Raw genomic sequence first — 16,052 nt, 5'->3', positions numbered from 1 at the left:
GTTAGCAATGCACAGGGGATTTATAGGGTTTTTTTTTTTTTTTTTTTTTTTCTGTTAACCATAGGACCTACAGATATCGCAGGAATTTGGGAAAGACAGGCCTGAGAAAGAGAACTAATTTTCTTTTCTTTTCTTTTCTTTTCTTTTCTTTTTCTTTTTTCTTTTCTTTTTTTTCTTTTTTGGTGGTACTGGGGTTCCTGAAAACCCTTCTACCTCTGGGCTATCAGGACCTATTTTATACTTTTTAAAATTGGAAACAGGGTCTCTTAAGCCAGTATGGCTGGCTTCGAGCCTGCGTGATCCTCCAGTCTCCACCTCCCAAGCGCAGGGATGACAAGTGTGCACCACCACATTCAGCTTTCTTTCTTTCTTTCTTTATTTTGCAGTACTGGTGATTGAACCCAGTAGCATTTTATTTTATTTGCGGTAGTGGGAATGGAACCGGGAGCATTCTTCCTCCAAGCTACACCCCCTGCCCTATTTTTTATTCTTTTTTCTTTTTTTCTTTTCTTTTTTTCGTTCATTTTTTTTTTTTTTTGGTGGTACTGGGGGTGGAACTCAGACACTTTCTACCTCCAGGATATACTCCCAGACCTATTTTATATTTTATTTGGAAACATGGTCTCACTAAGTTGCTGAGAGCCTCACTAAGTAGCTGAGGCTGGCTTCGAACCTGCGTGATCCTCCTGTCTCAGCCTACCAAATGTTGGGATTACAAGCGTGCGCCACCACCTCCGGCTCCCAGCTCTATTTTTATTCTTTATTTTGAAACAGGGTCTCACTAAGTAGATGAGGCTGGCCATGAACCTGGAATCCTCCTGTCTCAAGGACTGGGATTGCAAGTGTACGCCACCATGCCCGGCACTGTTACTGGTTATTTATTTATTTATTTATTTTGTGGTCCTGTGGATGGAACTCAGGGGTATTCTACCTCTGAGCGACAGCCCCAGCCCTACTTTTTGTCATTCTTTATTTTGAAAAGAGGGCTCAATGAGTTGCAAAGGACCTCACTAAGGCTGTTGATCCTCCTGTCTCAGCCTCCCAAATGCTGAGATTACAAGCATGAGCCACCACGCCCAGTTGTTACTGGTCTGTGTGTGTGTGTGTGTGTGTGTGTGTGTGTGTGTGTGTGTGTGTGTTACTGGGGTTCCTGGAAGCCCTTCTACCTCCGGGCTGCACTCCCAGACCTATTTTATATTTTTTATTTACTTGGTAAAAGGGTCTCTTAAGCCAGCGCGGCTGACTACAAACCTGCGCGATCCTCCTGTCTCCGCCTCCCAAGCGCGGGGATGACAAGCGCGCCACCGCGCCCGGCTGTTACTGGTCTTTTAATTGTGTATTTGGAGGAGTTTAGCGTTTGGCACATTAATTCTCTGTTTCGTGTGTTGTTAGTTTTGTCCCAATCTATCATTTCTGTTTCAACTTCCGGTACAATGACTTTTGTCCCACGGAAGGCTCTAGTCTCCAAGACTGCCTGGGAGTCTTTTTGCTTCTGGAGAGACAAGCACCGAGGCCACCTCGCTCTTCCAGCTCCTGATTCTCCAAGCCAAACCCGGAGCCTTCTGGTCCCGCGCGTACACAGAGGCTCGTGTTGGCCGCCTTCTGAGCCTGCCAGGGCTTTATGTAACGGGATGAGCCTGGCTAAAGAGATTAGCAGATGTCTTGGGGATCCCACTTTTAATCTGCAGTGTCCAGACTGTCCCGGCTTGGCTGGGAAGGGCACCGCAGACACGATACCCGCCGCCAGCCTCTGCTGCTGCTACTGAAACCAACGGGGGTCCCGGGCTAGGGTGGCCTGACATGGGCGCCCCCCAGCACAGTTCCCTGCAGCTCGGGCCACCCGCACCCCTGCCCCGGCCCTGAGCCCGGAGCTCGCTGAGGCTAGCGGAGCTGAGCCCACGCCGAGGCTGCCTGCGCCACACCGGCCAGCATGGTGCTGCTCAAAGTCAAGTTCGACCAGAAGAAGCGGGTCAAGTTGGCCCAGGGGCTCTGGCTCATGAACTGGCTCTCCGTGCTGGCCGGCATCATCATCTTCAGCCTCGGGCTGTTTCTGAAGATCGAGCTCCGGAAGAGGAGCGACGTGATGGACAACGCCGAGAGCCACTTCGTCCCCAACTCCCTGATAGGGATGGGGATGCTGTCCTGTGTCTTCAACTCCCTGTCGGGCAAGATCTGCTACGACGCGCTGGACCCCGCCAAGTACGCCAAGTGGAGGGCCTGGCTGAAGCCCTACCTGGCCGCCTGCGTCCTCTTCAACGCCGCGCTCTTCCTCGCGGCCCTCTGCTGCCTTGTGCTGCGGGGCTCGCTGGAGAGCACCCTGGCGCACGGGCTCAAGAACGGCATGAAGTACTACCGGGACACGGACACCCCGGGCCGCTGCTTCATGAAGAAGACCATCGACCTGCTGCAGATGGAGTTCCAGTGCTGCGGCAACGGCGGCTTCCGGGACTGGTTCGAGATCCAGTGGATCAGCAACCGCTACCTGGACTTCTCCTCCAAGGACGTCAAAGAGTGAGTGGCCCGACTCTGCCCGCCCATGGCCATTCCCTCCCAAGGGGGCACAGCTGCTTAGCGGGAGGGCACGAGGGGGCACCGGGCCAGCTAGACCGCCAGTACCCCAGCACCTCAGGCCTGTAAAGATGGCAGTGCGTGCGGTGCAGCCTAAGGCTTGGCTGAGGTGGGAGGAAGGTGTCCAGCTGAATACTCACACAGGAGACCCAGGGGACATCCAGACAGGAAGATGTGCCTTTCTCCGTACTGTGGGGTGGGCCATTCGTAACTCACGTCTACTGAGACATTATTTGGTATTTGTCAAGGAAGGTGGATTCAGTCCCAAAAGTTTAAACGTAGCTCCCCAGTTTTCCAACCTTTCGACCCTGGCCATTTGTTCCTGAGGCCTTTGTCCTCCGAGATGGGAGAATTCCGTCCCCGCCACTGCGCCTGGAGATGTGGAGCAGCGGGTGGGGTGGCGACCCTCACGCCTGGGCCTTGCTTTGGCTCTGCTGCTAATTGGCTGGAGCCTTGGGCAGGTCTTAGCTGCTCTGGCCTGCGCCTGCCCATCTCTGAAAGCACTAGAAGCAGTGATCTTGGAGCCCACTTCTTAGCTCTGTCTAGGGATGGAACCCAGGGGCATTCGGCCTCTGAGCTACACCCCTAGCCCTATTTTTTATTCTTTATTTTGAAACAGGGTCTCACTGAGTTGCAGAGGGCCTCACTAAGTAGCCGAGGCTGTCCGCGAACCACAGTCCTCTAGTCGCAGCCTCCCAAATGCTGGGATGACAAGCGTGCCCACCACGCCTGGCTTTGGTGTTTACATCTTAAATCTCGATAGCACAACACGGCGAAGTGTCTCTAAGGTATTCTTTGCACTCGTACTAATCAAATCCGGACAGGGCTTCGCGAGGAGGTGCCAGTGAGGAAGAGAACGTCAGTGTTGGCTTTAGCGATGGCAGTCCAGACTCCAGCAGGCTGCTGAAGCAGAGGCCGGGCGCCGGGGGTGACTGCAGGGAAGGGCGCCGAGCCAGCGGCTCTCCCTAACCTTTTCTTTCCATCCAAATTGATGCCGCCCTGGAGGACGCTGCGACTGGTTTGTTTGTGTGGGCAGCAGGATGTGCTTGAAGCCCAAACAACACTGTGACCCCAGATGGCCGCTTGGCCGCCCCGCAGGCAGAGGGGGTCAGAGTGAAGGTCACTGCCTGGGATTTTGTCTTCTCCGAGCACGGAGATTACTGCTGCAAATCCTCAGCCCAGGAAAGGATTGTAAAGGGCTCTGCGGAGGGCACAAGGTGGCGTGGTTTACATAGGTCACCCAGGAGGGTGTGAGGCCACAGGGACAGGCAGAATCCCTGGGGGACGTGAGAGCGAGGGGCAGAGGCAGCCTGTCGGGCCACCTTTGTCTCCTGTGTTAGGGCCACGGCAGAGACAGGAAATCTCTCTGTAACCCAAGTCCGTGGCCTGGGCTCTGCAGGTGCCGGGGACCGAGCCCGTGGCCGGCTAGCTTGCGGGGTGGGCGGCCCTGGAGAGTTGCTCACCAACTGCTGGAAACCTCAAATTCTGCAGGCTGCCTTTTGTGGGGTGGGAGTGGGGTGCAGGGGCTCGTCTTTCTCTTCTTCCTGGCTTTCCCCGGCTTGTTCTCTACTTCCTCCTCCAGAGAGAGGGAGCAGTGCGTGGGCAGAGGATGCAGGGTCTAGAGAAACCCTGTGGATCCTGAGTGACTGGATTCCAGGCTTCTGTGTCCCCAGCGCAGGAAATGGAACAGAGATTCCCTGTCTCCCTCCCTCCCAAGCTGGTGGCCCTGGGTGGGCCAGGATGAGGGGGACACTCTCAGCTGTAACTGGGGGAGGGGCCAAGTTCCAGGAGTGGCACCTCCCTCCGGCCAGGCTGGCTTCCTTCCTTCCTTCCTTCCTTTTTGCAGTAGTACTGGGGATGGAACCCAGGGGCAGTCTACTTCCAAGCTACATCCCCAGACCTACTTTTTATTCTTTATTCTTTATTTTATTTTGTGCGGTACTAGGGATGGAACCCAGGGGCATTCTACCTCTGAGCTACACCACCTGACCTATTTTTTGTTCTTTATTTTGAAACAGGGTCTCACTGAGTTGCAGAGGGCTCATGAAGTAGCTGAGGCTGTCCATGAACCACGATCCTCCCGTCTCAGCCTCCCCAATGCTGGGATTACAAGTGTGGGTCACCACGCCCGTTTTTGTTTTTTTTTTTTTACAGTATCGGGGATTGAACCCAGGTACTTTATAACGCTTCTACATCCCCGATGCTTATATTGCCCTATTTTTGAGACAGCGTCTTGCTGAATTGCCCAGGCTGACCATGACCGCCATCCTCCCGACTCAGCCTTCCAAAGGCTGGGATTACAGATGTGTGCCACTGTGCCTGGCTTCAACCGGTTCTTCTATGTGCTTTTAAGGCTAGGGCTCCCTCAGAGAGGAGCCACTGTAGCACGGGGCTTCCCTTGCCACGGCCTCCCCCACCTCTGGCCTCCCCCCAGCATCACCTTGTTTACCCGGGACCTGCCCTCCTTCAACCAAGGATTAAGGCCCCACTCACCTTCTAAGACAAAGCCGCGGGGCAGAGGAGAACTCCTTAGGAGGAGATCTGGTTATTTATATCAGCGAGTATTTCCCAGGCGCTAAGTGTGCTCTGTCTGCGGATTGGGGTCTAGATTGAGATAAGGCCCGCTGCTAGGCCATTCTCCACAGCCAGCCACACACAGGCCAGGAAGATCATCTTGTCAGGGTTTTTCTTTCTGGAGAAACAAACAATTTGTAGATGAGTTGATAAGTTGAGAAGGAGAGGTGTATGGAAGTGTGGGGAGGCCACACCCCGCCAACGCCCCTCCGCGGCCTTCCCCCCATCAGGCCTGGCCCTGGTGGAGGTGCCCCCACGGAGCACCTGCTTCTTCATATATGATTTGCGATTTCTTTCCATTTCTTTTTCTCTCTCTCTCTTTCTTTTTTTTGCAGCACTGAGGATGGAACCCAGAGGCTTTCTACCTCCAAGCTACACCCCCAGCCTGATTTTCTATTCTTTATTTTGAAACAGGGTCTCACTGAGTTGCAAAGGGCCTCATTAAGTAGTAGCTGAGGCTGTCCGCAAACCTCTATTCTCCTGTCTCAGCCTCCCAAGTGCTAGGGTTACAAGTGCGTACCACCACACCCAGCAAGATTCTCTTTCTTTCTTTCTTTCTTTCTTTCTTTCTTTCTTTCTTTCTTCCTTCCTTCCTTCCTTCCTTCCTTCCTTTATTTCTTTCTTTCTTTCTGTACTAGGGATGGGATTCAGGGGCCTTCCAACTTCCAAGCTACAGCCCTAGCCCTTTTTATTCTTTTTTTTTTGTGTGTGTGTGTGTATGTGTGGGTCTGGGGATGGGACCCAGAGATATTTGACCTCTGAGCTACACCCCCTGCCCTATTTTTTATTCTTTATTTTGAAACAGGGTCTCACTGAGTTGCAGAGGGCCTCACTAAGTAGCTGAGGTTGGCTGCGAACCGTGATCCTCCTGTCTCAGCCTCCCGAATGCTGGGATTACAAGCGTGCGCCACCACGCCAGGCTCAAGATTTCTTTTTTGAGGAGACATTAGACATAAAGTACTGTGGATCATGAGGGAAGACATAAAAAAAAAAAAAACACAGAGAAACACACACACACACACACACACACACACACACACACCCTGAGGAGACCTCACCCTGCGCCTGCTGGGGTCATGGAGGAGCATGGAGGTGGGGCCTTCCCCTAGGTCGCATCCTGGGGGCAGCTCAGAGCCTCTGCTGGCCTCGCTCCAGGGCTGTAGGCCTGGTCCTCTTCACACACGCACGCGTATGAGGCAGGTGCGCAGGCTTTACCCCAGCTTTGGGACACCTGGAGGGGCAGGCAGATGGTGATCGTAGTTTTAGGAAATGGTCGCTGGGCCGGGCATGGTGGTGCACGCCTGTAATCCTAGTATTTGGGAGGCTGAGACTGGAGGATCCCAGGTTGGAGGACAGCCTCAGCAACATTGCAAGGCTCTCTTCGAGTCCCTGTTTCAAAACAAACAAACAGACAAACAAACAAACAAACAATAGGGCTCGGGGAGGTTGAATGGCCCTGGGTTCAATTCTCAGTATCAAAAAAAAAAAAAGTCAAGAAAATAGTTGCAGAGACAGGGAAGGGAGGGCCTTGAACTTTCCCAGGAGTTTAACTAGAAAAGCCTGTGCGCAGCTGGGCGCAGTGGCACGCCGGTAATGGTGATCACGTACTTAGGAGGTGAGACAGGAGGACTGCAGGCTGGAAGCCGATCTCAGCAGTGTGTGAGGCCCTCAGCAACCTACAAGACCCTGATTTGAACTAAAAACAAAATCTGGCTGGGAGCCTAGCTCAGAGATAGAATGCCCCTGGGTTCAATCCGCAGGACCAAAACAGCCAATAGGCAGAATGCCGTGAGAGGAAGCCCGTGGGCGCCTGCCGTGCTCAGCCTTCCACTTCTGGTGTGGCCTTGGGTAAGAGCTCTGCCCCAGTACCACTTCCTCCTCGGCCGAAAATGTCAAGGTCAGCCGGGCGTGGTGGGCACGCTTGTCATCCCCGCGCTTGGGAGGCGGAGACGGGAGGATCGCGCAGGTTCGAAGCCAGCCTCGCTGGCTTAGGAGACCCTGTTTCCAAATAAAATGTAAAAATAGGTCTGGGAGTGTAGCCCGGAGGTAGAAGGGCTTCCGGGAACCAGTACCAAAAAAAAAAAAAAAAAAAGAAAGAAAATGTCAAGGTCTTACCCAGATGGCTCTGCGAGGAGAGGAGGCAGCTGGGTGCCGTGGCGCACGCCTGTGATCCCAGCACTTGGGAGGCTGAGACAGGAGGATCACAGGTTGAAGGACAGCTTCAGCTAGTTAGTAAGACTGTCAGCAACCTAACAAGACCCTGTTTCAAAACTAAAAATAAAAGCTCTTGTGGTGGGACGGGTTTGTAATCCCAGCACTTGTGAGGCTGAAACAGGAGGATCACAGGTTTGTAGCCAGCCTCAGCTACTTAGTGAGGCCCTCTGCAACTTAATGAGATCCTGTTTCCAAATAAAATATAAAATAGGTCTGGGGCCAGGTGTGGTAGCGAAGGCTTGTAATCCCAGTATTCTGAAGGCAGAGACTGGAGGATTGCGGTTCACAGACAGCCTCTAGCTACTACTAAGTGAGGCCCTTTACAACTCAGTGAGACCCTGTTTCTTTCTTTCTTTTTGGTGGTACTGGGGTTCCTAGAAACCCTTCTACCTCCGGGCTACACTCCCAGACCTATTTCATATTTTTTTTATTTGGAAACAGGGTCTCTTAAGCCAGTATGGCTGACTTCGAACCTGTGCAATCCTCCTGTCTCAGGCTCCCAAGCGCGGGGGTTACAAGCATGCGCCACCATGCCTGGCTTTTTTATTCTTTATTTTTTGAAACAGGGTTTCAAAAACCCCACGCCTGGCAGAAACCCTGTTTCAAAAAATAAAGAATAAAAAACCCAGGCATGGTGGCGCATGCTTGTAACCCCCGCGCTTGGGAGCCTGAGACAGGAGGATCGCATAGGTTCGAAGCCAGCCTCAGCTACTTAGTGAGGCTCTCAGCAACTTAGTGAGACCCTGTTTCCAAATAAAATATAAAATAGGTCTGGGAGTGTAGCCTGGACGTAGAATGCCCCTGAGTTCTATCTCTGGTACTATCAAAAAAAAATTAAAAATAAATAAATAAGATAAAACAGGTCTGGGAGTGTAGCCAGAGGTAGAAAGCCCTGGGTTCCATTCCCAGTACCAACACACAGACATGTATAAAATAAATAAAAATTAAAAATTAGCCGGGCGTGGTGGCGCATGCTTGTAATCCCCACACTTGGGAGGCGGAGACAGGAGGATCACGCAGGTTCGAAGCCAGCCGCGCTGGCGTAAGAGACCCTGTTTCAAAAATATAAAATAGGTCTGGGAGTGTAGCCCGGAGGTAGAAGGGCTTCCAGGAACCCCAGTACCACCAAAAAAATAAATAAATAAATAAATAAAATAAAAATTAAATTAAAAAATATTCTAAAAATAAAAAGGGCTGGAAGTAGAATGCCCCTGCTTTCAATCCCAAGTAATGGGGAATGGGGGGAGAGAGGAGAGAAGCCAGACATCCCTGGGCTGAGGGAGACCGGGCCTAGTCTGGCTGAGTTACTGAGGGTGTGTGTGTGTGTGTGTGTGTGTGTGTGTGTGTGTGTGTGCGCGCGCGCGTGTGTGTGTGTTTTGCTGGATATTAATCCAGACTCTGTTTCAAAGGGAAACAAAGAGGGATGGGGTGTAGCTCTGAGGTAGAATGCCTTTGGGTTCAATCCCCAGCACCCCAAACCAAACAAAAAACTCCCCGAAATCCAACCCCAAGCTGCTAGTTTTCATCCTTCAGGCTGGGGACGATGAAAAGCCCCACGTATGTGGGTGTGGCCACGGCGCCAGCGCTCACAAGCATGGCTGGCGGGAGTGTGACCCCACGGCCCCCAGAGGCACACATACGGCAAGGGTCTCACAGCATCAGTCTTAGAGGCAGGGATGCCTCCTCTAGCAGTTCACTGCCTAACTCACACCCTTCATCTAAGAGCTCTTCTCAGCACAGAGACCCACGTCCATTTGTATTAATGAGAGAATAAAGAAACCCAAACACCCATCAGTAAGGAACCGGGCAAGGTGCCGTTAGAAACCCTAGAGGCCAGTGGCACAACCCTGTAATTCAAGTTTTTGGGAGGCTGAGACAGGAGGATAGCAAGTTCAAGGCCAGCCTCAGCAACTTAGTGAGACCTAGTTTCAAAATAAAACCAAAAAAAGAGCTGGGGTGTATCGTATGCTTCTGAAAAAAAGGAAAGAGAAGCCCCGTACTCCACCCACCAACAGGAATATCACACCGCTCATTATAACACCCGAAAGCCAAGGCTAGCTCCTTGGTAGACAGAAGCATGCCAGGCTGCTGCTGGGGAGGGGTGGGCTCGAGGCAGCACCTGTGGAACGCTGCTCCTGGGGCTTAAAAACCTAGAAAGCCGGGCATGGTGATGTGCGCCTGGAATCACAGTACTTGGGAGGCTGAGACAGGAGGATCGTGCAGGTTCGAAGCCAGCCTCGCTGGCTTAGGAGACCCTGTTTCTAAATAAAATAGTATAAAATAGGTCTGGGAGTGTAGCCTGGAAGTAGAAGGGCTTCCAGGAACCCTAGTACCACCAAAAAATAAAAATAAATAAATAAATAAATAAATAAATAAAGTAAGTAAGTAAGTAAGACAGGGGAGGTTTAGCTTAGATGTAGAATGCTCCTGGCTTCTACCCCAGTGCCATCCCCCCAAAAAAAGTATAAGAGTATCCTATTTATTTATTTATTTATTTAGTGGGTCTGGGGATGGAACCCAGGGGCATTTGACCTCCATGTTACACCCCCTGCCCTATTTTTAATTTTGAAACCGGGTCTCACTGAGTTGCAAAGGGCCTCACTAAGTAGTTGAGGCTGTCCACAAACTGTGATCCTCCGGTCTCAGCCTCCCGAATGCTCAGGTTAAAAGCGTGCGCCACCACGCCCAGCTTTCTTATTTATTTATTTATTTATTTATTTATTTATTTTTGTGGTACCGGGGGTGGAACCCAGGGGCTTCCTACCTCCGGGCTACACTCCCAGACCTATTTTCTATATTTTATTTGGAAACAGGGTCTCACTAAGTTGCCGAGAGCCTCACTGAGTAGCTGAGGCTGGCTTCGAACCTGTGCCATCCTCCTGACTCAGCCTCCCAAGCGTGGGGATTAAACGTGTGCACCACCACGCCCGGTTTAGAGTATACCATTTATCATTTTAGAACTGGGGATGGAACCCAGGGGCATTCTACCTCTGAGCTACACCCCCAGCCCCATTTTTTATTCTTTTGCATGGTACGGGGCCTTCTACCTCCAGGGCACACGCCAGACCTGTGGGCCTCACTAAGTAGCTCTGTGCTTACCGCGCCCTCTGCAGCGCCTCGGATGGGCATCGGGGTGGGCTTACAAAGGGCTAGGTTTGGGATGCCGGGTTGGGAGGAGCCGGTGCCTGCGCAGTCTGGGGAGCTGAGCCAGGCTGTTTCTCTTCCAGCCGCATTAAGAGCAACGTGGACGGGCGGTACCTGGTGGATGGAGTCCCGTTCAGCTGCTGCAATCCCAGCTCACCCCGGCCCTGCATCCAGTACCAGCTCACCAACAACTCAGCGCACTACAGCTACGACCACCAGACGGAGGAGCTCAACCTGTGGCTGCGGGGCTGCAGGGTCGCCCTGCTGAGCTACTACAGCAGCCTCATGAACTCCATGGGCGCCGTCACGCTCCTCGTCTGGCTGTTGGAGGTAGGCCCGGGCCAGCCGCGGGGCGTGGCCTCCCCCGGTGCCAGCCTTCTCCTGGCTGCGGCCAGGGCTGGGCTTGAACCCAGGGTTTCCACTTCCCTCTCTTCCCCATCACTTAAAAAAAAATACTCAGTTGAAACTAAGAACATCAAGTTGCTAGGTAACTTTTGGTTTTTGGTGCTACTAGAGATTGAATCCAGGAGTGTTCTACCTCTGAGATATTCCTCCAACCCTTAAAAAAAAAATTTTTTTTTTTGGTGGTGCTGGGGATTGAACCCAGGGGCATTTTACTTCTGAGGTATGCCTCCAGCACCCCCTTTTTGTGTGTGTATGGTACTGGGGATGGAACCCAGGGCTTTCTACCTCTGGGCTACACTCCTATATTTTATTTTTTATTTGGAAACAGGGTCTCATTAAGTTGCTGAGAGCCTCACTAAGTAGCTGTGGCTGGCTCTGAACCTGTGGGATCCTCCTGTGTCAGCCTCCCAAGTGCTGGGGTTTCCAGCGTGTGCCACCATGCCTGGCTCCAATTTTTATTCTTTATTTTGAAACAAGGTCTCACTAAGTTGCAGAGGGCCCCACTTTTCTCAACAGTTGAGACTGGCCATGAACCATGATCCTCCTTTCTCAGCTTCCCAAGTACTGGGATTACAAGTGTGCACCACCATACCCGGATGCCCTTTTTAATTTTTTTTTTTTTTTTTTTTGTGTGTGTATGGGTCTGGAGATGGAACCCAGGGGCATTCAACCACCAGGCTATACCCCCTGCCCTATTTTTTATTCTTTTTTTTTTTTTTGAAACAGGTTCTCACTGAGTTGTAAAGGGCCTTACTAAGTAGTAGCTGAGGCTGTCCACAACCACAATCCCATCTCAGCCTCCCGAATGCTGGGATTATAAGTGTGTACCACCACGTCCAGATTAAACAAATTACTATTTTGTTTGTTTATTTATTTTTGTGATACTGGGGGTTGAACCCAAGGGCGTTCTACCTTCGAATTATACCCTCTAGCCAGATTCTTTAATTTTTATTTTGAAACAGGATCTCAATAAGTTGACGAGTCTTACTACTTGCAAGGCCGTCCTCGAATCTGCCATCTTCCTGTCTTGGCCTCCCAAGTACTGGGATTACAAGCCCAGCTATTTTGTATTTTTGTGGTATTTGGGGTGGAACCCAGGGGCCTCCTTCTACATCTGGGATATACTTCCAGCCCTATTTTAGTTTTTACTTGGAAATAGCGTCTCACTGAATTGCAAAGAGCCTCAGTCCAGCCGGGCGTGGTGGCGCACGCTTGTAATCCCCGCGCTTGGGAGGCTGAGACAGGAGGATCGCACGGGTTCGAAGCCAGCCTCAGCTACTTAGTGAGGCTTTCAACAACTCAGTGAGACCCTGTTTCCAAATAAAATGTAAAAAAAAAAAAAAAAAAAAAAGGTCTGGGAGTACATCCCGGAGGTAGAAAGCCTCTGGGTTCCACCCCCAGTACCACAAAAAAAAAAAAAAAAAAAAGAGCCTAGTCCATTGCTGAGGCTGGCTTCCAATCTGCGATCCTCCTGTCAGCCTCCCAAGTATTGGGATTCCAAGTGTGCGCCAAGTTACCCAAGGTACCATTTCAGATTGTGCCACTCCAGCGGGGTGCGCTTCCTGGGACTCTGGCCCCCGTTTACCAGCCAATCTAATTATCTGCGGGTCCCTTCTCTCATCGGTCTTTGTAGCTCAGCTCTTGAAACGCAGCGAGGCCCTAGTGGACGTGGTGGCTGGATCCCTTCATTTACTGGAGACAATCCTCAAACACTAATGCGGCGCTGGCCGCTGTCCTAGGTGCTGAACCAGGGCGGGCGTGATGGAGCCTGGTGCACGGGTGGGCGGCACTCTAAGCGCTCTAACAGCAGGAAACCCACACTCCAAAACCCAAACTGCCAAGCCGGAGAGCTGAGTGGGGAAGCTGTTTCCTTCAGAGGAGGCTCCCTGAGGGGCTCCTCTGTGGCTCCCTCTTCTAGCGCGATGAAAATTCATGGCCTGTGGCTGCTATGCCACTTCTAACTTGGCCCAGGAAACTAGAGTCACTGTGCTGCCCTGCAGCCTTCTGTCTACCTTAAGACAAACACAGCACACTCCTGACCATTTATTGGCCGTTGGCTCTTTGAGGCAGAGTCTTGGGAATGAGTAAGTGGTGAGGACAGCAATTGCTGCTACCTAGGGCAGGACCAGCCAGGCGCGGTGTAATCCCAGTACTTGGGAGGCTGAGACAGGAGGATCGTAGGTTTGAGGACAGCCTCAAGCAGTGAGATTCTTATCAACCCAGTGAGATTCTGTTTCAAAATAAAAATAAAAAAATAGGGCTGGGAGGGTAGCTTGGGGGAAGATTGGCCCTTAATTCAATCCCTAGTATAACAAACAAACAAACAAAAGTCAAGACCAGCCAGGCATGGTAGCACATGTATGTAACCCCACTACTTGGGAGGCTGAGACAGGAAGATTGAAGGTTCAAAGCCAGCCTCCGAAACTTAGTGAGGCCCTTGGCAACTTTGTGAGAACCTGCTTCTAAGTAAAGAATAAAATAGGTCTGGGGGTGTAACTTAGAAGTAGAATGCCCCTGGGTTCCACCCTCCCTCACCCTCGTGTGTGTGTGTGTGTGTGTGTGTGTGTGTGTATATGTATACACACACACACACACACACACACACACACACACACACACACATATATATATATATATGTATATATATATGGGTAAACCCATGAAAAGTAGACTGCCTGAAAGGATGGCAGAGGTTGGGGGGACACGGAGTTCCCCGGGTCACTTCTGGCCCCACCGCCTCTCTCTAGAGGAGCCTAGTGGCTGCACAGATGAGGCCAGCTCCCTGGCAGCAGGGAGTCTGAAGGGCCCTGGCGTGGGCAGAGCTGTGGTGGGCACAAATGTGGCCGAGCTTGTGATAGGACTGTGACCTTAGCTGTTGTGTGTGTGGCACTGGGGATTGGACCCCGGGGCACTCTACCTCCAAGCTATGCTCCAAGCCCTATTTTTTAAATTCTTTTTTATTCTTTTTTTTTGGCAGTACTAGGGATTGAACTCAGGGGCATTCTACCTCCAAGTTACACCCCCAGCCTTATTTTTATTCTTTATTTTGAAAGAGGGTCTCACTGAATTGCAAAGGACCTCACTAAGTAGTAGTTTTTTACTCTTTTTTTGTGTGTTAGTAGTTTTTTATTCTGTGTGTGCGTGCGCGCGCGTGTGTGTGTGTGTGTGTGTGGTACTAGGGATGGAACCCAGGGGCTTTCTACCCCCAGGCTACACTCCCAGACCTATTTTCTATTTTATTTGGAAACAGGGTCTCACTAAGTTGCTGAGAGCCTCACTAAGCAGCTGAGGCTGGCTTCAAACCCATGCGATCCTCCTGTCTCTGCCTCCCAAGCACGGGGATTACAAGCGTGCGCCACCATGCCCGACTTTCTTCTTTATTTTGAGACAGGGTCTCGCTGAGTAGCTGAGGCTGGCCATGAACCTGCGATCCTCTAGTTTCAGCCTCCCGAGTCCTGGCAGTACAGGTGTGTCAGCACTCCTGGACCATGACCTTAGCTTTGACTTTGTGATTCATATCCAATCAGATGACTCCAAACAGGAATGGAAGAAGGACTGTTACCAAGGCCCAACTTCAAATGCAGGGTCTTTCTCCTCGAGGAGGGCAGGAGGGTCGGCGGCTGCATGTGTACCAGGAGGACTTCCTAGAGGAAAGGACTTTTTTCATTATAAAAAAAATTCTATTAAATTTTCAATTGGCAATAACAATGACAAAACTGAAACCCCATCAGCACCTGTCACCAGGCCCTGCTGTTATGATAAGTTATTCCCAAAGCACTCATCAGCAGACACCGAGACCCGACCGCCTCCAGGAGCTGGAGGCCAAGCTAGCCAGAGCCAGGGCCAGGCCGCCCTTGGGAGCACGGAGTCTGCTCGGTGGCACACAGGAGGACTGGAGTGGAGACGGTACTCACAGAGCTAGTCACAGCTGACATTGCGCCTGTCCTACCAAGAGCCAGGGGCTGTGTGCGCTGCAAATACCGTGACGTCACAGCGTCCCCATGGCAGGCACCATGGAACCTGACAACCAGATGACAAAGCGTAGCTTCCTAGCCACACGGCTGCGGAGTCAGCCGCAGTGAATACCAGTGACCAATCCAAATGGCCCCTTCCAGCTGGGCATGGTGGTGCACACTTGTAATCCCAGCTCTTGGGAAGCTGAGGCAGGAGGATCGCACGGGTTCGAAGCCAGCCTCAGCTACTTAGTGAGGCTCTCAGCAACTTAGTGAGACCCTGTTTCCAAATAAAGTCTAAAATAGGTCTGGGAGTATAGCCCAGAGGTAGAGAAGCCCCTGGGTTCCACCCCCAGTACTGCAAAACAAAACAAAAACCAAATGGCCCCTTCCTGGCTGCATCCGTGCTCACACTAATCACAGTGACACTGGTGAAGAGAAACCACTGCAGGGAAGGGGACGTTTGGGTGCCATTTGACCAATCCCTGAACCCTCCAGGTGACCGCGGAGCATGCTGGGAGGGAAGCCAGGTACAGGGGAGGGGAGGAGGGAGATACATGGGCTGGCCCTGGGACAAGGCGCCCAGGTGCAGGGGAGGGGAGGAGGGTGACACAGGGGCTGGCCCTGGGACAGCGCGCCCTCTCCCAGGTGGCAGGACTGGAGGTGGAAGCTGGAGGCTTGGGCCAGGGTGGCCCCCACCAACTCAGACTTGTTGAGTCCTCGAGGGGCACAGGCTGGTGGCAGCAATGGCTTCCGCCAGCCCAGCTTCTGCCCCTCATCTCAGTCTCCCTTCTCCGCCAGGTGACCATCACGGTGGGGCTGCGCTACCTGCACACGGCCCTGGAGAGCGTGCCCAACCCCGAGGAGCCCGAGTGTGAGAGCGAGGGCTGGCTGCTGGAGAAGAGCGTCCCCGAGACCTGGAAGGCCTTTCTGGAGGGCTTGAAAAAGCTGGGCAAGGGTAACCAGGTAGAAGCCGAGGGCGCGGACGCAGGCCAGGCCGCCGAGGCCGGCTGATGCCGGACACGGAGCAGCGGACTCCACGCGGCCCCCGTCCACCGAGAAGTCCGATCTCCCGAGAAGGCGGGCCACTGTGCAGACACTCTCTTGACGGGGGACTTAAATTTTAGGGTCCCTGACAGCATGTGACAGACATTGGCTGAGTTCCTCCACGGGTGAAGGAGCCCTCGGGCCGGC

The 16,052-nt window shown here is 52.2% G+C and overlaps 1 protein-coding gene across 1 annotated transcript; it reads left to right on the top strand.

Annotated features, from left to right (window-relative positions):
- Window positions 1–1,930: 1,930 nt before the first annotated feature.
- On the top strand, window positions 1,931–15,872 carry PRPH2 (peripherin 2; the record flags this gene model as incomplete). The annotated part of the gene is made up of 3 exons (XM_080700263.1): window positions 1,931–2,511; window positions 10,584–10,830; window positions 15,660–15,872. The coding sequence occupies 3 exons, from the start codon at window positions 1,931–1,933 to the stop codon at window positions 15,870–15,872; spliced, it is 1,041 nt and encodes a 346-aa protein (XP_080556389.1).
- Between the last annotated feature and the right edge of the window lie 180 nt (window positions 15,873–16,052).

This window comes from Muscardinus avellanarius, assembly GCF_963383645.1.
Source record: "Muscardinus avellanarius genome assembly, chromosome: 8".
Taxonomy (NCBI): Eukaryota; Metazoa; Chordata; class Mammalia; order Rodentia; family Gliridae; genus Muscardinus; species Muscardinus avellanarius.
This window is presented reverse-complemented; position numbering and strand designations above follow the sequence as displayed.